We start from the raw sequence: 20,914 nt of genomic DNA on the forward strand, positions 1-20,914 counted from the left end.
ACTCCTTTGCCAACTGCCCTCCCCCGTCTATGCGGCCCCTGGAGACACGCTCCTGGGGCTAATGCGCAAGCGCCGTTCTACCCAACTCGCTGTCTCGTTACGCAAGCCCGGGCGGCGGCGGGGTACTCTATGGAATTTACCAACGGAAGTTCGGCGGCCATCACCAAAGAGTGCAGGTTCGGCTAGCTAGCTAGAAGGGCTCGTTTCCGCCCCGCTCCCAGGTGGTGGGCGGCCATCTTAGGTGCGTGCAATTAAGAGCTTTGGCGGGATTGGCTCCACATCTGGGCTCTTCTCCTGCTCCCCACCTACCAGAGCCTTTCCCCGCGGGGCGGGACCTCCTAACGGCCGACTCCTTTCCAGGTGAAGGGTAACCCCGGTACGTTGGGGCTTTGCACGAGCCTCCCCGCTCCCTACCACGGGACCCCGGGACAGGCCCCACGCCCTCGCTGATCCGCCCTAGGGTAGGAAACAGAGAATGGGAGGCCTCTCTAGACTTCTTCCCGCAGCTCCCCCCAAAAGATGGGGGTGAGCCTTCCTTGAGAGGCCGCCTTCCCTCTCCACCTGCCCACGCCTCGGCAGTACACTCCCCCAGGCCTGTATACTCCCTAGATGCGGCTTAATGGGACTGTGGCCAAGTCCCACCTTTTTGCTTCTGGGCCAAATCCAATGGGGAAATACTTTTGCATCTTGCAGGGAAAAGGAGACTGTCTTGAATCAGCCTTACTCGGCGCGGGCGCGGGGAAAGGAGGAGGCGGGTCCTAGGACCGCCTTTCTTCCGCTCCAGGAAAGCGCGAAATGCGAGCGGGGCCCGTCCGCCTCCGAAACCAGGCATTCTTTCTTTTCCTTAACCCCAGAAGAGTTTTGCATTACTTCCTAGAGGCGAACTTACTTTCAGCGATAAACGGTGGGGGGGAAATGTTTGTACGTGGGTGGTCAGGGCAGTCTGAACGTAGTATATTCGGGTTGCCTAAGTATTTTTACTTCCTTTCCCCTTTTTATAGTTGAAGAAACACTTAAATTCTGGAAATAGCGACTCAGTATCATGGCTGGCAGCCCTAATGAAGATTCAGAAGGAAGCAGAGTGCGTAACAACTATTAATTTACTGGTGAACTGAAATTCAGAATAATTGAGGTCAAAAGCGTAAACACTTTTTAATTAAACCAATAATTGAATTGTCTTTCTCTCTCCTGCTGATTTACTTTAGAAAGGCTGATACAGTCCTAGGCAGAAACCACCTATCACTTTCTTATGCACATGCTTTAATTCGCTTTAGATAACCCCTTAAATTAAATTCTGAGGATTTGTCTTTAAATGAAGGAGGGACGTAGAAGTGGTGGTGGGCACAGTAAAGGAAAAGAAATAGCTTAGTGTTTTTCTGTCACTAATGAAACTTTTCTTTCCCTTTGCACATTTTAGATTACTTATGTGAAAGGAGACCTTTTTGCATGCCCCAAAACAGACTCCTTAGCCCACTGTATCAGTGAGGACTGTCGAATGGGCGCTGGGATAGCTGTCCACTTCAAGAAGAAATTTGGAGGGGTGCAGGAACTGTTAAATCAACGTGAGTTTTGAAAACAGCTGAACTTATCTGCCCTGGCTAGAGCATCTTTTGATGCTCTTGTTATACTTAATGATTAAACAAGATATACATGCACAGATGGGGTTCCTAACTACTGAGTCCTTTTAACTCTGCAGATTAAGTTTTTCCTCTACAAAAATGGCCTCTAGTTTGGGTCCTTATCACAAGAAACCTGAATTCTTGTAAAAGTTTTAAATTTCTTCCCCGTCTTTTATAAATCTTTCTTGATAATTTTACTCCGTTTCTCTGAAACCTTTAATAACTCAGAAGTGCTTAGCAAAGTCCACAGATTTTAGCTTGACATTCAAGATCCTCTGTTTACCCATATTGTGCTATGCTTCAAAGAGTTTAGAACCTTTTCCTTACAGACTCCTCCCATCACTTTCTACCAGTGATTTTAAACCAGAGATGTGTATCAGAATCACACGTGGGCTTCTGAAACAGTTGCTCAGACCACAGTCCAGGCTTACTGAACCAAAGTTTCCACTGGTGATTCTAATCCCAGCCTTTAAGAAAGCAACTTCTTACTGCTTTGTATTATATTTATTTCTAAACATGACATGTTTTCCTGATTGAAATCTCTTTAATAATTAAGAACTTTTAAATACATCTGTGTTCCCCTTAATGCTTAACGCATTAGCTGTTTTTGTATGTAAAAGGATTATTATTAAACACATTTGGCAAGTAAAAAGTGCTGTGCATTCCAAAACATTTCACGGCAATAGACATTAAAGTTTTTTAAGTGAACAAGTAAGGGTATATTTGAAAATGCAGCAGGACCAAAGATGGGGTGTGAGGAAAACATGATTCAGAAAACATTAAGAAGAAAGCTGGAAGTTAAGGAATACAGTATTTAGGAAGGCTGATGAGGATCAAAGTGTTCTTCAGGGTTGAAAATTAATTCTAGTTCTGAAGTAGACTCAAATTTATAAAGATTTTTTAAAAATCTAAGAATGGAGATCAGTGTTTCGGTTTTCTTTTTCTTTTTTACTATTAAATAACTGTTTTTCTTAGAAAAAAAGTCTGGAGAAGTGGCTGTTCTGAAGAGAGATGGGCGATATATATATTACCTGGTAAGATGGGGCCAATTCTCAGTAAGTTCTAAGGACTGGTAAACCAATGGGCTGTACTGCATTTATGTCGATCACAGTGTTTCATTCCAGACAACCAGAGATGTCAAAAAGCTGACCTCATGCCAACTCAGATCCGGAAGTGGTGGCCATTTGGTGCACTGGATTAGAAAGGAACATGAGGCTGCGTCCCAGCTCCATGGGAAAGAGTAGTGACATTCACCAAAGACCTGTGCTGTGAGACTTGGAAAAGTTAGGGATGCCTCCCATAGTTTAATTCCTTCCTAATCATAGTAAGATAGAGACAATAAAGTCTCAAGAGATAGATTGCCCAAAGGAGTTTTTCTCTCAGTCTTCCCAATCAAATGCAGTGCCAAGTAATACTCATCTCCTTTCCTGCCTGCTTCCTCAGTGTGGGATTCTTCCACTATCCAAAGGGTCTTTGGCCTCAGAAAGAGTGCAGCTTTTTGGCGATGGTGCTGGATGACTTATAGCCAAGTCACGACAAGCCTGATTTGGACAGCACACTGAGTGGGGACATGTCCTAGCCTCTTTGAATGTCCTTAATGCTACTGTGACTTCCAGTCTTGTTTGGAATGCTACCAGTTTGTCTCTGTTCTTTTATAGGGAAATAAAAGGCAAGCACAGTTTTTAAATAAATAAACCTAACAGGAAATTTTTAGCTGTTATAGATTCTTCCTTGTTACAGATATGCGGCTTATCTCTTGGAAGTGGCACAGAAACTTTCACCTACTTTGCTTAAAAACAGTAGACAATAGGCATACCTGCTAATCTGGTTTTCTTGGGAAAAGGAAAGCTTATTATATGGCAGTGTCTGGGTTTCTCAGGCTCTATGTAGTGGATTCCTGAGGAGCTCCCGTAACTGGAAGGGACAGTATGACATTTGTCATTTAGACTATTCTATAAAAATATACTTATTATTTTAATTATCGGGATGTTGGGAGAATATGATGACTTTTCTTTGGCTCTCATTTTGGACTAATGGAAATTTGAATTCGTTCTTTGTACTTAGATTACAAAGAAAAGGGCTTCACACAAGCCAACTTACGAAAACTTACAGAAGAGTTTAGAGGCCATGAAGTCCCACTGTCTGAAGAATGGAGTCACCGACCTCTCCATGCCAAGGCAAGGAAATCCAGGGCCCTAAATGAAGACTTGATTAGTGGGGTTTACTGTCTTACCCAAAGACAAGTGACTTAAAAGCTTAATGTAACCTAAAATACAGACTTAAAGGTGGAAAAATTTCAAAACATTTAAAAATCATCAGTAAACAAGTTGTCAGATCTTAGCCTAAGGTGTGCTCATCTTTTAGCCTGGGCTGAATGAATCAGGATGATTAAACCACAGACCTGCCTCAGCCTACTTAGTAGGGAGGAACCATTGTTCACAGACATTAGTTGAATTCTGGGCATCCTCTACCTGAAGCTTGGGCTCTATTTCTGAAGCAATACAGCTAAAGAACAAAGACTGATCAATTGTGATTTCTCTCTGGGCCACTTCAGGTGTCCCAAACCTGTTAATTCTGTGTGAAGAAAGTTGTAAGTTACCACTGCTGTTTAAACTGCATGCTTGTTTGTGTTCAGTGTGGACAATAGCCAGAGGATAGGTCCCTTATGTAATGTCTTAGACCCTAGATATTGGGAACTTAAGGGACTGACGTTAGGGGTTCAATATCCCCTTTGTTTCCTTTTCAGGAAATAGGCTTGGGGTCCCTTCTTCTCTTCTTGTCAGACTAGTTTTGTCAGTGCTGAGCATGCATGCAGGTTTATTCCAAGGTCCAAGTTACTTACGAGCATGGCTACATGGTCCCTTATGTTACGCTGGTCTTTAATATGTTCATCGCTTATGTACCAGAAACTTTTTTTTAATCACAATTTTTTCAGGTACTTAACCACATTTATAGAAAATTATCAATTTTAAGCATCTCTTTTCCCTAGGGATATTGAGGATCAGTTAAGTAACATCTTGGAAGAAAGGTGCCAGGTAGTAAGAGTTTTGTGGGCCGATTGGGGTTTCTCACCAGAGTGCTGCAAAGATCTGAATTACAATCAGCTTGGCATTTCCCAACATTCCCTCTTGACTTCCTGTGTGCAGAGATCCTGTCCTTTGTCATTCTCCTTTTTATCTTCCTAACATTTCATTATCATAAGTGTATTTTAAAAATACCAACCTTTTGCCATCCACCAACAGCTAGTTTTCATCAGTAGAAATAGAAGGATAGTAAGTTCTTCCATCTCACGGCAGTTATACATTTCTAAACGTAGCCTGAAGTAACTGGGAAGTGGTACTTTATTAGGCAAAAGAGAAGTGACAGCTGTTGGATGTTAGGGCGCTCTAGGAAACAGCCTTAGGTGACTCACAATAGGAGTTAACTTCCCAGCTCCCACCATGGCTGCCTATAGGTGTGAGACCAGATGATACCTTAGGCTTTGGGTGGATGCAGCCTAGAGGAAGAGGGAAGGAGCGTTTTCCCAGATACCTTCGTCACAACCAGTGGGGATGTTTTGTCTTTTTCAGGATTGGATGTGGTCTTGATCGTCTGCAATGGGAAAATGTATCTGCGATGATTGAGGAGATCTTTGAGGCAACAGACATCAGAATTACTGTGTACACGCTCTGATCAGATGAGCATTTTGGATACGTCTACCTTCTGTGTCATCTGGGCCTTAGGACTGAGCAAACTGATCTTAAAATGGTCAGAGGAAAGTTTCATGTGAAGTAGTCTGTTTCACAGGCCAGACTTTGGTTGCTGTATTCTCACGATTGGGCTGGGAATTTGGAGGAGGGATTGCTTGGGAAGTGTTGCTGGGAATTTTTTTTTTTTCCAGGAAGGTAAGGCCTAGATGGCCTGATACTAGGTGGGGAAGCCAAATGTTGGGCCTATGACCCCTGTTTTGCTAGGGATGCTACTTGATTTGTTTGGGTTGCCACTAGGTGTCAGCATTGCTTCTACTTCTGCTGTTTAAGAGAAATTTCAGGAAGGATGAACATTTCAGTTAATTTTGCATCTTTTGTCATTTGTGCACTTACCTGGTATTATCCTTATGTCATAATATTCATCCTAGGAGAGAATTATGGGTTCAGTTTTGTTTAAATTACAAGAAAGAGTTTTATGTTGTTAACAAGGAATTTGTGGTGACAAGAATGGAAAAATAAATTCTTGGGCGGGGGGGCGGGCAGTGAGGTTCTGTGCACATGTCTGTGTTGTTCTGGACTTGGGTAATGGAGGATTCACCTGTAACTTAATCCGGAGGAGTCAGATAGAGGGTCCAGTACAAAGAGCAGCAAGGTGAGAAATAAGACATCAGAATGGGCAAGAACTGTGGGTCAGCACACTGGAAAGGCAGGCTTTTAGAATCTCCCCGTGGTGAACTCCTGCTCTCTTTTGTCCACCACATAGGTTCTGTGATTGAACCTGTTTGAATTCAGTCATGAAACAAATAAAATACTATGAAATATGTGGCAAAGTTCTTAGTGTGGAGTAATGAGTCAAATCAGTAGTTCTCAACAAAACCCATATGAATCTCCTTAAAAAAAAATAAAGGTCCACTTCCTCCAAAAAGAATTCTAATTTGATAGTGGGGGGGGGGCGGGGGAGAGTGGCCAGGTTTCTTTGCATTTTTAAGCTCCAGAGGATTCTGATGTGTAGCCACCTGGGATCGAAAACAGTAAATATTAGTCCCCTTTTCTTCTAAGCTAAGAGAGCAGTGCTTTGTCCACTCTTGATTTCGATGGTGGAAGAATAAGGTTCATGGATTTAGCCAGTGGTTCAGTATCAGAGGTATGGGGAAAACTAGTAGAGTATTTCAACCCTCCACCCCCTTACTGTGGTGTTGAGTTCAAAGAGACAGACCTCCTATTGATTTTCTCCCTAGAGTGAATTCTGGGTCTGTCATAGGACTCGCTGCTTTCCCAAGTGTAAAAGAACTGGATTTTAGAAGTGGCTTGTTAAACACCAGGAAAGCACTGGTTAAATATAATCTTTGTACCTTAGACTTGTGTTTTTATTGCATCTCAGCCTGAATGAGGCAGCAGTTTCAAAAAGTATTTCACTTCTTTTGTATCTATGTGTAACAGACAAGTTCTCCATGTTGTTGGGGGTAGGGGCAGTGCCGGGGGCAAGTTCATTGTCAAACTTTTAGACTAAGACTTTTTTGGAGCTTTGTTTCTGTCCACATACACACAGTAAAATTGAAGGGGAAAAAAAAGGGAGAGAATGTCTATACAAAACAAAATGAGAGTGGAGTGGTAAGAGGAAACTTAGAATTCAAGTATTTTGCCTAACTATGCAAATAAATCTTAACACTGGGTCAAAACATTGATTTTCTAGGCTGCTTCTACATTTTAAGGGATTAGGGTTAATTTTTTTCATGGAGTATGAGCCTCGTTCATATTTCTTTAACAAAACTAGTCTTGTGGAGGTCTGGCTGTGAGTGGAATTCAGCAGGGATGTGATAAAGTGCTTTGTCATTTGCAGATAGTCTTGGGGTCAAATTCCAATGACTTACCACACTTGAAGCCTGGGGAAAGGAGGCATGGCCTGATACTCAGAATGGACACATTATTCCTGGAAACCTAGTTAGAGTTTGGGAAACACCCAGAAATTCACATGTGAAATTTTGCTTCTACATAGGACTCAAACAAGCCTTTTAAGAAATGAGACTTTTGACACCATCCTGCCATTGCCATCAAGTACCACATACTGACTGTTCTTACATTATGTGTATCTGAACATTGAAATCCTACTTCTTGTCCTTTCCTCTTTAATCAAGGTGCTAATTGCCTATGAATTGGCACTTGGGATGTTTATATACCTTAGAAACAGATTTCTTGTGCCTTTTGTTTCATCCTCTGCCATACTCCTTGTCTTCAGAGGAGGGAAAAGGTACTCATTTACAGCTAATCTCAGAAGAAAATATTTCATGAAGGTCAAGACCGAGGTGTGAAGTCTGCATGGGAGAGTTAGTACATCCCGTGTTGCCTAGGCAAGTTCTGGTTTAAGCCTTCCTCCCACTTTATATATTGTCATGGCTTGGTTCATAGCCTGGGACATCCCTATTCCTGGGACTTGCTTACTGTCCATAATAACTTCTAAATGTCCAAGTTCCTTAAAAAACTTGGTCACAGAAAGACCACACCACCTCTTTTATTAATGTTGCTGTTTTTCTTAAAAAAAAAGAACCCAACTTAAGATGCATTTCTGGACATATTTCAAAGATCTGTGCAGACTTTGGGTCTGAGGCTCTTCGACCTAAGCAGCCCAGTTGAGGGAAATGCGGACCTGCAGCCCCGTGGATGCCTGGTGCCCGTATATGGTTGCCGTTTCTCTCTTCGCAGCTCATTTTCCTCTTTCCCAAGAGCAGCCTTAGAGAGAGAGGCACAGCTTAAATGATTTACAGCATAAGTGTATTTTGAGTCCTCGGAGGGCGTTGTGCAGTAGGATTGGTTCGTGTCAAATGTTGTCCAGCTCCAAGTGGCATTGGGAAGTCAGGCATGTCCCAGATGGCCACATGTGTCATTGCTGTCTCTTGGTGGCAGCAGACAGACCTTAGTGAGAAAACAGAAAGCATGTTACTGAGAGCCTTGCTGGCCCTAAGCAGTGAAGGGTTTTCTTTTTGAGTTAGGGATTCTTTGTGCCCTCGCCAGCAAGTGCCTGAATTTCTCCATAGTCTCCTGTGATTTCCGGTTTACTCAGGACTGGATTTGTTTCATTCATGTTTTGGTGTGGTTCGCACAGAGAAAGCCCCAGAAGAGATCTGCTTTAAATATGTTATCTTGAGTTAAATATATGGTTAAATCCTATTCTGTCATTTTTCAAAAAGACGGAATAAGAAATATGAGACAAATTTTCTTTAACAAATGCTCATTTCTTGAGAGTATTTTAATTAAGCAGAGTTCTTTGCTTTTAGATGACAACTTGATTTCATGCCAATTTTTTTTTTTTAACTTGGTACATTTTAACCTTTCCCTTCAGGAATATGAGCAACTAAAATAGAGTACAGGGAAGCATGTTAATGGGTCCAATAATACGGTTATGTACACTAATGGAAGGAGGCTTATAATGTGGAACATGTCCAATAATATTTTATTTAAAAATAATTTGACTTAGAAATGGACTTTTCCCTCAAACTGATTTATCTATTTTACTTGTTTATTTAGATTAGCAAAAGATATAACTCTCAGTTATCCAAAATTAAAGGCTCTTTTTAATCCTCCTTGAAATGTTTAATTTTTATAGCAGGTTTAGCTATTTAATTATTATTATTATTATTATTTTTTGCAGCACACGGGCCTCTCACTGTTGTGGCCTCTGCTGTCGCGGAGCACAGGCTCCGGACGCGCAGGCTCAGTGGCCGTGGCTCATGGGCCCAGCTGCTCTACGGCATGTGGGATCCTCCCGGACCGGGGCACGAACCCGTGTCCCCTGCACCGGCAGGCGGGCTCTCAACCACTGCGCCACCAGGAAAGCCCTAGCTATTTAATTATTTGACTTAATGGACAACACACACACACACACACACACACACACACACACACACACACACATCCATCTCTGACGTCTGGTTAGTTGGGCAGCTGGAAGAAGTGGCCTGTGACTCTGAAAGATGCGTAAGAAGAAAGTACACGAGTTAAAATTAGGCTACCAGTCATCATTCTACATAATCTATGTAGGGTTTATAATTACGAGTGACAGTCCCTATACTAATAAAATCTTCGAGGAATTTAAGTTAATTTTGTATTTTCAGAGGCCATCCTTAGAAATCTGTTTGTATTACTACTCACCACCACTCAGAGGGGTCTTATTTTGTGTGAGCAAAGTACCATGTGGCATTACCTGACCATAGTCTCACTGAATTCAGTGAATGGGTCCTGCTTTTTGTAAGAAATGGCCAAAAACTGTGTCTTCATGGATTGGGGAACGCTCAGCTGGAGAATGATCAGGCACCCTGTGTGCATGTCTAATAGCAAACACCTGCCAACATCAAGCCCTGAACACTTACGTTTCCAAAATGTGTCCATGAAGCAACATCTCTTTAGACTATTACGAGTGTGAGACACCAAAAATAAGTTTAATATCTTCATGGAAGCATGCCGCTTTCATGTTTTATTAATAAGTGAGGTGTTCCAGAATTAAAGTTGGATAAGAGGGTGGTGAAGACCCTTTCTCTGTTACGGGAAAATTTTGATCGGTAACTTAGGTCTTGTAAAGAGACTTAGTCATTGCACTTCTATGGGAGCAAACTAGATCAGATGAAATTCAAAAGGAGGTAGTAAAGGATCCTTTACCCTCTTTCCTGAGGGCAATCGGCCTGTTTCTCTAAGAGTCTAATTTACCCTCAGCAAGAGGCCAAATTTGCCTTAATCGTGTCCTAATTATTTGCTTAAATAGCTAATCTTTACTTCCAGTTCTCCTATCACATCTTGATATCTGTAGGAGGCTACTTCTGAGCTGCTGCCTAATTTACAAACATCTTTTAAACCTTTAAACATTGCTGTATAGCAGAACTTGTTGCTATATTATCCTCATTCCCCGCATTCATTTTTCTGCGAGTTCTGATGAGGTCTTCTCAACATTAGGGAAATGTTCTTGCATTGTACATTCAAACAGCAATTATTGGTCTCCCTCAAAGCAGAACCATTCGTCTGAAAACATGAAAGCTTCTCTGGCCCCCAAAAAGTTGAATACAGATCCATTCGGGGACTTTCAAAAGTACCAAAAATGAAAAAAAAAATGCCCCTGTAGGAATGCAGAACCTACATTAGAGAAAAATGGAATGGTAAGATTGCAAATGGGGTGGCGGCAGGGCGTCTAGAAGGTGTCCAGAGTTAGTAAGTCTGAACAGGTGGACATGGGGACATGCTTAGGGGGCTGAAATATCTTTGCTGTTCAGTAACAGGTCCTTGCACCGTCTAAATCTTACTATGAAAGTCATTCTGTCTCATCAAAGCTTCTGGATTCCTGTCACCCTTGAGCACTCCAAGTTATGGGGAAAATCAGTTTGATATAAAAGAGTAGGAGAGAAAAGGATTTAGGGAGAGGAATTGAGAAGAAAGAGAAAAGAAGGAGGGATCTTCTAAGAATGTTTTTACAACCAACCAAAAACAGAGATGAAATCCTATCAAAGGAAAATCAAAGAGACCACTCGTTCCGCCTGACCTTCTACCCAAGTTAACATTGAAAAGACTCACGTGAGGCTGAGCCCACTCGCCTACTTCAGGATGTCGGCCAACTTCTCGTCATAGTACAGGAAGTTCTCCTGAATGTCCTCCCAGGGCTCAAAGGCCTTGGATTCACCCTCTTCTTGCTCCACGAAATTCTGCCAGACGTACTCGAAGTCTTGGGGCTTCATGATGCGCAGTTTGCAGCCAGCCTCCTTCAGCTTCCTGAGGGCCGCCTGGATCTCAGGCTCCTCCCACATGAAGAGCCGCCCCACCAGGAGGAGCAGACGCAGGTTCTTGGTCTTGTTGAGGGTCCTGACGATGCGGTCAGCGCAAGCCGCGCAGGGGCTGGAGGACACGTACCAGGTGACCAGGTAGCGCAGGGCCGGGTCGAAGGCTGGCATGATGGTGTTGAAGAAGGCTTCTTCCGCGTGGGCGGCGACATGCTCGTCCTCTAGGTATCCCTTCGAGGCCTGCACTTGGCCTCCCTTGCTCTGCGCTTCAACCACATAGCAGAGGAAGGTCTTGTTCCGCCCGGAGCTGTACTCCACATTCCGGAACTGAAACTTAAAGAAGTTGGCAGGCAGCCGCTCCCTGTGGGTCAAGGAGGCAAAGGCACAGGGAAGGAGAGAGAATGATGAGTTCTTGTTCTAGGACTAGCATGGAGTGGATGGCTCTCCAAGATAAGTACCTCTGAGACGCATTCACTCTCAATACCGAAACAGGACTTGCCTACGCTGACAGCAGTGACAAAAAGACACGAAGGAATTCAAATGTTTATCTAAAGGAGAGGAGAGAATTTTGGAGTGAGGTGTGCATCCTGGACACCTCATTAGCACAGGTCTCCAAACACTCCACCTTCACTCCCAGCACACAGCACACGCTCACATTTCTAAATCAGTGACTCTTTAACCTGGCTGTACGTTAGAATCCACTTGAGGAGCTACAAATGCCCATGCCCATGCCCCACGCCAAGCCAATTAAATGAGAACATTTGGAGGAGGCCCAGGCATCAGTATTTTTTAAGTGCTCCAGGGCTTCCCTGGTGGCGCAGTGGGTGGGAGCCCACCTGCCGATGCAGGGGGACACGGGTTCGTGCCCTGGTTCGGGAAGATCCCACATGCTGTGGAGTGGCTGGGCCCGTGAGCCATGGCCGCTGAGCCTGCGTGTCTGGAGCCTGTGCTCCGCAATGGGAGAGGCCACAGCAGTGAGAGGCCCGCATACCGCCAAAAAAAGTGCTCCAGATGATTCTATGTGGCCAGGTTTGAAAAGCAGTGTTCAAATAGTTATTTTACAAAGTAGCAAGCCTGTAAAATATCTCATGACAGAGCAAGAACATTTCATGCTTTCATATCTCTCCTTGTCAGTCACGGATATTGCATCTTAGGTACAGGATGGCCTAAAACTTGCAGTCCCAGGCTCTCCCAAGGACCGTTTTTCTCAAGTCTGTCTTTTCCCTCAGGTGAAAGAAGGGTTGTCATGTAAGTGTCCAAGAATGTTTATCTTTGAGGCCAGACTACCTAAGGGTACCTTGATATGAATTAACTTGTATAGTATTGACACATTTCAAAACCATAAAAGACTTGGCCTCTGCCTTCCAGATGCTTGTAATCTAGCAGCTAGATTATAGCTGGAAAGAAAAGATGTAAAGAAGACAGCTGAGAACAGTAGAGGACTAGTAAAATGAAGAGGTAGAGTGGAGGACATGTGATGAAGGTTCTTGAGAGTTTAGCCTTGACTCAGTAGCCAATAGAGAATTGTTACAGGTTCCTGAGGAAAGAAAGGTATAATGAAAGTGAGGTCCATGGAAGAGTACCGGGATGGCATTAGGCAGAGAGAGGGAAGCTGGGGGAAAAGCCTGAAATGTAGAAAGCCCATTTGGTGTCTTAGAGCACCAGACTTGGTAATGAATATGTCCAAGGGGAGATGGATGATTAGGAAATGAAAGCAGCATAAAAAGCCCAGGTGTTTTGAAAAGTTTAGTAGTAATAAGGGGAGAAAAAAGGAGAGGGCCTAAAGAAAGCATCAGAGGCGAAGATTGTTTTCATCTTTACGTGTATGTGCATGTTTTTCTAAAATAGGGAAGATTTGTGCAGGTTCGAAGTCCAAGGAGAATGAAGAGGCTGCAACAGGAGAGATTGAAAAGGTCAGAAGGAGAGGAGTGGATGTTTTCTTTTAAAAAAATGTAATCTCTGTGGTTGCCCCAGAAGATACCCTATGGCAACCATTAACTCTGCTCTTGCTTCTCTACACCCCTTCCCTTCCCCCAGAGAGGTCACCCAACTCCCTGGGCTGCAGAGGGATCCCTGGTATCCCAGGGTCTTGGCTTCTTAGGGGTTAGTAGCAGGTGCCAAAGAGCTGAGGAAACTTGAGCTATTTTCCTGCAGTCCTTCCGTCCCCCATCACCACATTTTCTCCAGCCAGCTTTCCATGTCCCCTGCTGTCAGGTTAAGTTTCCATTGTGGAGATGGATGTGTTTGGGGACCCAGCCCTGGGATTCCTTCGGGTACTATCTTTAGCTCCCTAAGTCCCTCTGTCCCTGGTTGAATGTGTTTATATTTACTTAACATTTGGGGAGGATGGACGGCCAGATGATTCCCCTGTCCTCTTTCAATCCCTGCTGGGAATTCACTTACACTGGGCTTTCCCCCATTAAACCCACCCCACCAGACCACTCCTGAACTCAGCCAGTTGCTAAATGATCCCTTCACTTCCTAGAGTGGCTTTTTTTTTTCTCCCGAGAAGCACAGAGCTTACCTTCCTTGCTGAAACTGTTTTTGTTTGTTTGTTTTTTAATTGGAGTATAGTTGCTTTACAATGTTGTGTTAGTTTCTGCTGTACAGCAAGGTGAATTAGCTATAGGTATACATATATCCCCTCTTTTTTGGATTTCCTTTCTTCAAGGCCTTTTGCCAGACCATTTCCCCAAGTCCAATCCAGAGCTACCTGTAGGATGGAATCTCAGGTAAAACTTTTGGAAGGATTCATGGCTGCTTGGTTGGCTTGGGGGCTTCCACAATAGCTGCCTGTTGGTCCCTCAGGTTTCCTTCTGGAAACCCCGAAGTATTGCTCCAACTCTGCCAAGTACAGCCCAGCCGAGAGGACATGTGTGGCCCAGTGTGCAGTTGCAGGTTGGCTGGATGGTCTACAACTGATGCTTCTCTCAGCCCATCCTCCTCTTCTTTAGGCAAGAGGAGAGGACCCAGAGAAACCGGAAACCCAACGGAGAGGAAGAATGTTCACCTCTCTGTAAATATCACTTTCCACCGCCGTGGGCCAACAGCCCCATGGTCTACCCTGTCCCTCAGCAGGGCCTTCTGGACTAGGGACCTCAGGAACGGAAGTGCATCCAAGAGGCAAAAGGGAAAGTCACGGAAGGTCCTGGCTCCCCGTCTTTCCTTGGGCTCGCTCAGAGACTGACCGTGCTTGGCTTCCCAGTGGGATTCTTGGTCTTCCAGAAGGAGCATAAAGGTTGAATGAGGTTCTTTGGGCTTCCCACAGACTGAAACAGCTCGGCCCTGGAGGGCTACCAGGAGAATAGAGGCAGCAGAGGTCTGAAATTTCTCCAGAGAGCTAGCCAACATAGCCATCTTGGGTTATATTATAGAATCACATAACACTATTATGCCCACTAGTGGAAGGAAGGAAATAGTGACAGTGATTTCGTAGATAATCACAAACATCTTTTATTTTCTAGTAGCATGATATGCCCAAGTACCACACTTACTTATATTATAGCCCGTTGCTGTCAACCCCAGCAGATATTTTACTGCTAAAGTGTGTGTGTGTGTGTGTGTGTGTGTGTGTGTGTTGGAGTGGTGGTCAGGAGAGAGATGCTGATGGTAGATTCCTTCACCTGGACTCAGTCCCTTGTTCAAGCACAGAAACCAACAGCATGATTCCTACCCCCTCCTGCCAACTTCAGCACCTCTTTCGGCACCACTTCCTCATACTTTCTGCAGACAAGGCCATTCATACTTCATCTGCTTAGACCCCGGTTTCTGGGCAATTCTCTAGGCAGGAAGTGGAGGATCCTTATATCTAGAAAAAAGTGGGACAAAGGTCTGCTTGATGGAGGGAGAAGAGATGTGAGTCAATGCAATATATATATATATATATATATATATATATATATATATTCTCACTTTCACATTAAAAAACATTTGCATTTCTTAAGCATAAATCTAGACAGTGAAAGGAAGCAACCTGGAGGGCAGTGGAAGCTACTCCAAGTTTAAACATTTGCCCCCAAATAATCCATGGAGTAGAAAATCTACTCACAGGTAATTGAGTGTTGACTCGTTTCCGCTTTGCTCACGAGACCTTTCGTGACCTACTTGAAAGAGGCAGAATTGCCAGTTTCAGTTTCCTTTTCCCTTTTCCAGACCACTTTTCAAAGAAGATGCTAGGAGTGGGCATCGTCAGAGGAGGAGTGTAGGGAAGCAGAGAGTTCTAACAGCCCGACTTCCTAGAGCTAAGAAGGGGTTTGAGGAGCTGCTGGCTCCTGACTGACAGTTCTGGACGGGATTCCCAAAGCCCTGGGCCCGCCCTGTTTCCCGGGGAAACACCATCTCTGCACATGAGCTTCCACCTTCCCCCAACCCTCAGTGGAGGCCAGGGTGGCCAGAGTCAGTGGCCGTCTTCTGTTCTTTATAGAACAAACTTTCCCAGCCTGCTCCAGACTCCAGGTGAGGGGTGAGGGGCCATGGCATTAACAGTGGTGTCAAAGGCCCCTCACTCTTTGCCTGGCCCTTCTCTGAACCCTGCTTCTCCTCTCCATTCCTCACATGGGTGGAGTAAACTACTGGGGGCTAGAGAAGTGGTTGGAAGGAGACTCGTCGCCTGTGCCATTTATCTCTATTCTAGAATAATCCCTTTGATAGCAGGTTCAGCTTATGTAAAATCGTACACAACATAACTAGAGATAAAGACAAACACACAGCAAGGGGAGCTGCCAGGCAGGGCTGCAGCTCGGGTGGAGACATGGGGAGCCAACCCGTTCCGGTGCCCCAGAGCTCCCCTCAAGCATGCTGAGTTAAGAGGCAGGCATGATCCAGTGGAATTCTCTTGTGAGCCTAGCGCTGCTGGATCTTCGTATATATTTCCTGAACTTCTCTCCTCAAGAAGCCCTCCCTGCAATTAATTCTCTACCCGAATGTCTGGCAGAGAGCCTACCACACAATAGGTGCTCGATCATGAGTTCACTCACTTATTCAGCAAATGTTTATTGAGTACCAGTTAGGAGCTGGGTACCATTCTTGGTGCTAGGGAAAGCACCTAAAAGGCAGAGTCCCCGTCCTCATGGAGGTTAAATATTTCTGGGGGAAACAGGCAGTAAACAAATGTCTCCTATTCAGAAAATATTTGTTGAATATAAAAGACTCTTCTTTATGGCCTTTTTAGATGCACTTGCATCACTGTCTGATGCAAATCAGAGAGTCTTGGGGTTCACACCCTACTCCATCCACTAGCTTTGGGCAAATTATTTCTCCCTCTGAGGATTGGTTTCCTCATCTGAAAGATAGGTTGAGTAATCCAACCTCTCAGATTTTGGACAGCAGTCGACACACGAGAAATTAAACCTGGTACCGATGGATGGTACCTTCTCCGGGCCTCAGATCCTACCCCTTAGGCACATCCCTCCTCTGCTCTCCTCCTGTTCAGAGGGTTCTCTCTTTCAGTGCTGTGCTGGTTTAACAGCTCTCTGAAAGAAAATTTTTTTTAAAAGCCTTGATTTCTAACATTTGCTGATTCCTGTAAACACACCCATTATGGAGATTTCAGGAAACCAACGGGATGTAGTGAACACAGACTTGGTAAGAGATGCACCCGATTGACTCTCAGCTGAGAGGCATGAGCGGGCCTGGGCACACTGCCACAGTTATAGACCTTTCTCTAGCACTTTCTACCACATTATTTGTGTGTGTGTGTGTGTGTTTTGTTTTTTTTTTTTGCGGTACGCGGGCCTCTCACTGTTGTGGCCTCTCCTGTTGTGGAGCACAGGCCCCGGATGCACAGGCTCAGCGGCCATGGCTCACGGGCCCAGCCGCTCCACGGCATGTGGGATCTTCCCGGACTGGGACACGAACCCGTGTCCCCCTGCATCGGCAGGCAGACTCTCAACCACTGCGCCACCAGGGAAGCCCTACCACATTATTTTTAATGTTCTTAGGTCTGCTTTCTATTTTTTTTTTTTTTGGCCATGCCACGAGGCTTGTGGGATCTTAGTTCCCCGACTAGGGTTTGAACCTGGGCCCTCGGCAGTGAAAGCTCCAAGTCCTAACCACTAGACCACCAGGGAATTCCTTTAGATCTGCTTTCTATCCCGAGTGCCCTATTCAAACAAGAATCACGATAAGTGGGCATGTCTCTCCTTATTCCTACCCAGTACCCCTTCCTCCCCTCAGACTGTTTCCTGAAAAGCCATCTGCGGTTCTAGTCTGGGGCCCTGTTCTAAGGGTCAGTGTGGCTAGACCTCTCCCCCGTGGAAGTCCAGGTTCTGCTGGTCCTTTGATGCCAGGGCGCCTGGAGAGCAAGAGAGGAGAGCTGTTCCCTCTTCCTGTCCCGGCACAGACAGCCACACCTCTAGGCTATTTTAAGCTGTCTGTTTACTTGGAGGGGCCCAGGAGACAGATCTCCACAGCTGTTCCTTGTGGCTGGGAAACACGAAGGGCTCCACCTCCCTCCTGAACTGCTCTCGGAGCACCCAGAAAGCTGCCCTCCTGTGCCTTTTTTTCTGAGCCTTGGGTCAGGGAAGCCTCTGAGCCTCACCATCTCGAGGATGGAGAGAGCTGGAGCTCTGTTTGGGAGATCAGTGGAAAGGATGCTAGGGTGGAGTCAGAAAACTTGCCACTTCCTGGTTCTGTGGTCTTGGAGCAGTGACTGGATCTCCCCTACTCTCAGCTTCTCCATCTGTAGAGTGGCAACGATACAGCTCCTCTCCTGGCCTTGTGCCGAGGCTTGAAGGCACTCAGGCCTATGGAAGTGTGCCGAGATTATAAAGCTCCAGACACGTGCAAGTGACATCAGAGGACTGAACCTTTCAAAACCAACCATGCTGAGACCTCAACGCATGTTCAACTCAACAAACATACTCTAATTCTGTTCTGAAGCAACCCTGCCCCTGTGCCGGGGAGATCACAAGATCACGACACTGTGCAGAGTGGGTGTGCATGTGCCTGTGTGTGTGTGTATGTGACCAAGGCCAGCATGGACCAGCATGTTGAGGTGTTAGAAGAAGGATCTCCTTCCACAGAGAGCCACTGGAATCAAGGATTCTCCTGTCCCGGTGGCCCTAGGCTCTCCCTGTGAATGTATTAATCTGTGCCCCGTTGCTCCTATAATCCTGGGTTGAAGGGGACATTACTTGGTTGGCCATGGGTGAGTGCAAGTTCCGGGGCTCTTTCCTTAAGCCTTGCCTCAGGAACTAGGATGCATTTCCCTCAGGTTCTGTTAGAAATCGGAGAATATCTGAGTTGGAAGGGACCTTGGGAATCAACTAGCATAACTTCCTCATGTTACGAATGAAAAAACTGCAGCCAGGACTGGAAAAGCACTTGCCCAGCTTCAAACAGCAAGTCCAAATGGCCTCCCAGGGCCCCTTCTGCCCCTTGAAGGCATCAGGCCTCCGTTCTTCCTGAAGTTTCTTTTCCTGTGGCCCTTCGTCTGCTGTGGGCATTGTTGGAGACTCCCGTGAAGGAATCCTAGTGGCCCCACGTACTCCCTTATTTTTTGATTAGGAACTTAGCAGAATCTTCTGCCAAAGGGACAGAGAGGGAAGAGGAGGAAGACAGCTTGGTTTCATTCCTGGAAGTGGCATAATCTGGAGAAGACAGGGGGACCCTGTGTGCAGCCCCCTCTTTGGAGCCTCAGCACTCTTTGCTCTAGATCCTGCTTCCTGCAGGCTGTGGCTGAGGGTGTTGGAACCCCTCCTCTGCCCAGAAGCTCTGGGCCTGGCCTATTACTTCTCTGTTTCCCTGGGGGGCGGATGTAGGCAGCCCCTGGGGAGACTCAGAAATGATTCAGCAAGCAAAAAAAAAAATGGATCTGTCTTTCCTGTCTTAGGATCTTCTACTCCAGGGAGAAGCTCTAAAGAAAGAGTGAGAGACATACAGGTAGAGGAGAGGCCCACTCAGAAGCAGAGAGAGACGTTGAGGGAGGGGCTACTTCGGGACCATATTGAAATGTACCGGTGGCATCCCATGTTTTTACCAAATTCCCTGGGACTAAACAACCTCTACCCAGAGAGGCAAGTGATACCTCCGGGGTAGTTTCCTCCTCTGGGCCCTGGCCTCCACGGAGTTTCCCCACCTCCCCTGACTGGAGGTGTCTGAGAAGCCAAGAGAGATTTGCTGCTGCGTCCCCTGCAGCCCCTGCTGTGCACACCCGTGCACTCTCATGGCTGCAGCATGGTGACCCCAATCCCTACTCTTACCATCCTAAGTCCCCCCAGCCTGTCCCCAGCCAGTGCTCTTCTAGGGAGGAGGAACCCAGTGCACACCCAGCTCTCAGCCTGTCCCCAGCCAGTGCTCTTCTAGGGAGGAGGAACCCAGTGCACACCCAGCTCTCACCCTGTGACGATCTCAAAGGGCGGCAGCTCCTCCAGTTCCTTCAGCTTCTTGGGGTCCTCCAGGTTCTCCAGATCCTCGCCATCCTGCGAGGTAGGCGCCGTGGCCGCGGCGGTCTCTTCTTTCTGGGCCATGGAGGGGCTGAGGCTTGGGAGTCTCTGAGAGAGAGGAGAGACGGTGGGTCTGGGCCAAGGCCTGGAGGCAGAGTCCCAAGCAGCTGTCAGCAGCTAAATCTGCCTGGGGGTGACAGGAAAAGGATCTGGCCGTCCGGGAGTGTGCTCACCCACTGGCCCACAGGCTTTATAACCAGAGGCCCCTCCCCCAGGCTCTCTCGCTCTGTCTTTTTTTAATTGAGTGACGGCGGGTGCCGGGATGGGGGGAATGGAAAATCTGGCCATCGGTATCCCCTATTTATCAGCAGCAGACAGGAAGCTGGCAGGTGGGGATGGCTTGGCCTGCTCTCCCTCCCCGCACCAGGTCACACATGTATGCATATTCTCTTTGTTCTCACCCTCCCTCACCATGTATCCCTCACCTTTCTTTCCCACCCAGGTCGCCTGGGGAGATCGTGGAAGGGACCTAGGGTGGGTGAGTTTTCGGAGGGAAGCTCTCTCAGACGCTTAAGCAGGACAAGGCTTGTGTTGAAAGGGGCATTTGCAAGGAGACCCAGGCCAGCTTGGTTGGGGAGACTTGGGTTCAGGGAAAGAGGGTCCTGAGACAGGGGGCGATGAGTAGTGCAAATTGGGAAAGAAACTGTGAGTTGTTACTCAAAGGGAGTGGTTGCTGATTTACCTGTTATGATGCATAAGCAACGTCACATCGACTGGGCGCCTCCAGAAGTAACACTATTGCCACTTACTAAGCTTAGTTTTGGAAAGAGGCCAGGCAGTGAGTTTAGTGTTTTATATGTGAAATTGGACTTAATGCTCTCAATAGTCCTGGGAGGCAATGTGGATTATCCCATGTTACACATGAGGAAACTAAGATGCACAGAAGGGTTAAGGGCCTTTTTACGGTCATAAGCCCCAAAATGGCAGGGCCAGGATTAAAACCAGGCCTTTTCACTCCTGAGGCCAAATGTCCAACTGCCATGTGTGTTCCCTCTCAGTTGGTCCTTTATTCATTTAACAAATATTTATTGAGCATCTACTATATGCTAGGGGCTGTTTCAGGTACTGGGGTATGGCAAAGAACAAAACAAATGAAAATCCTTGCTCTCACAGAGCTTGAGGGGGTTGAATAATATACAAGATAAGTAATATATATGGTCTATTTGGTGGTGCTAAGGAGAAAAGGCAGGGAAGGGGGACAGAGTGACATGTTTTTATAGGGTGGCCAGAGAAGAACTTTGAAGAAGGAAATAATTGAGAAAAGATCTGAAGAAGGTGAAGGAAATAGTCATAAGCTTATCTAAGGGGAAAGTGTTCCAAGGGAGGGGCAAAGCAGGTGCAAAGGTCCTGAGGTGGAAGCTTTCCTGGTGTGTTTGAGGAACAAGTAAGGACATACACATGGCTGG

The 20,914-nt window shown here is 46.0% G+C and overlaps 2 protein-coding genes across 8 annotated transcripts; one reads left to right on the plus strand and one right to left on the minus strand.

Moving 5' to 3' along the window:
- The first annotated feature begins 3 nt into the window (after nucleotides 1-3).
- Nucleotides 4-6,891, plus strand: OARD1 (O-acyl-ADP-ribose deacylase 1). 7 transcript variants are annotated; one of them, XM_060021854.1, is made up of 6 exons: nucleotides 4-241; nucleotides 1,002-1,081; nucleotides 1,418-1,562; nucleotides 2,595-2,653; nucleotides 3,684-3,796; nucleotides 5,189-6,891. In XM_060021854.1, exons 2-6 carry the CDS (start codon nucleotides 1,043-1,045, stop codon nucleotides 5,289-5,291), a joined length of 459 nt encoding a protein of 152 aa, XP_059877837.1. In that variant the 5' UTR covers nucleotides 4-241; nucleotides 1,002-1,042; the 3' UTR covers nucleotides 5,292-6,891. The 7 variants fall into 7 exon arrangements, with proteins under 7 accessions (XP_059877837.1, XP_059877835.1, XP_059877840.1 ...); XM_060021852.1 differs by having other exon boundaries at nucleotides 5-176; XM_060021857.1 differs by having other exon boundaries at nucleotides 222-360.
- Nucleotides 6,892-7,801: 910 nt separating this feature from the next.
- On the minus strand, nucleotides 7,802-19,658 carry APOBEC2 (apolipoprotein B mRNA editing enzyme catalytic subunit 2). Its single transcript, XM_060021286.1, has 3 exons — nucleotides 19,402-19,658; nucleotides 10,862-11,425; nucleotides 7,802-8,218 (listed from the first exon to the last, which is right to left on the minus strand). The coding sequence occupies exons 1-2, from the start codon at nucleotides 19,530-19,532 to the stop codon at nucleotides 10,882-10,884; spliced, it is 675 nt and encodes a 224-aa protein (XP_059877269.1). The 5' UTR covers nucleotides 19,533-19,658; the 3' UTR covers nucleotides 7,802-8,218; nucleotides 10,862-10,881.
- Nucleotides 19,659-20,914: the final 1,256 nt, after the last annotated feature.

Source organism: Delphinus delphis, chromosome 10 (genome assembly GCF_949987515.2).
Source record: "Delphinus delphis chromosome 10, mDelDel1.2, whole genome shotgun sequence".
NCBI lineage: Eukaryota > Metazoa > Chordata > Mammalia > Artiodactyla > Delphinidae > Delphinus > Delphinus delphis.

Coding starts and splice junctions, on each gene's coding strand:
- OARD1 (XM_060021854.1), top strand. CDS start 1,043: ATGGCTGGCAGCCCTAATGAAGATTCAGAAGGAAGCAGA. Junction 1,563..2,594: donor GCAGGAACTGTTAAATCAAC/GTGAGTTTTGAA, acceptor TGTTTTTCTTAG/AAAAAAAGTCTGGAGAAGTG. Junction 3,797..5,188: donor ACCGACCTCTCCATGCCAAG/GCAAGGAAATCC, acceptor TGTCTTTTTCAG/GATTGGATGTGGTCTTGATC.
- APOBEC2 (XM_060021286.1), bottom strand. CDS start 19,532: ATGGCCCAGAAAGAAGAGACCGCCGCGGCCACGGCGCCTACCTCGCAG. Junction 11,426..19,401: donor CCCTTTGAGATCGTCACAGG/GTGAGAGCTGGG, acceptor CTTGACCCACAG/GGAGCGGCTGCCTGCCAACT.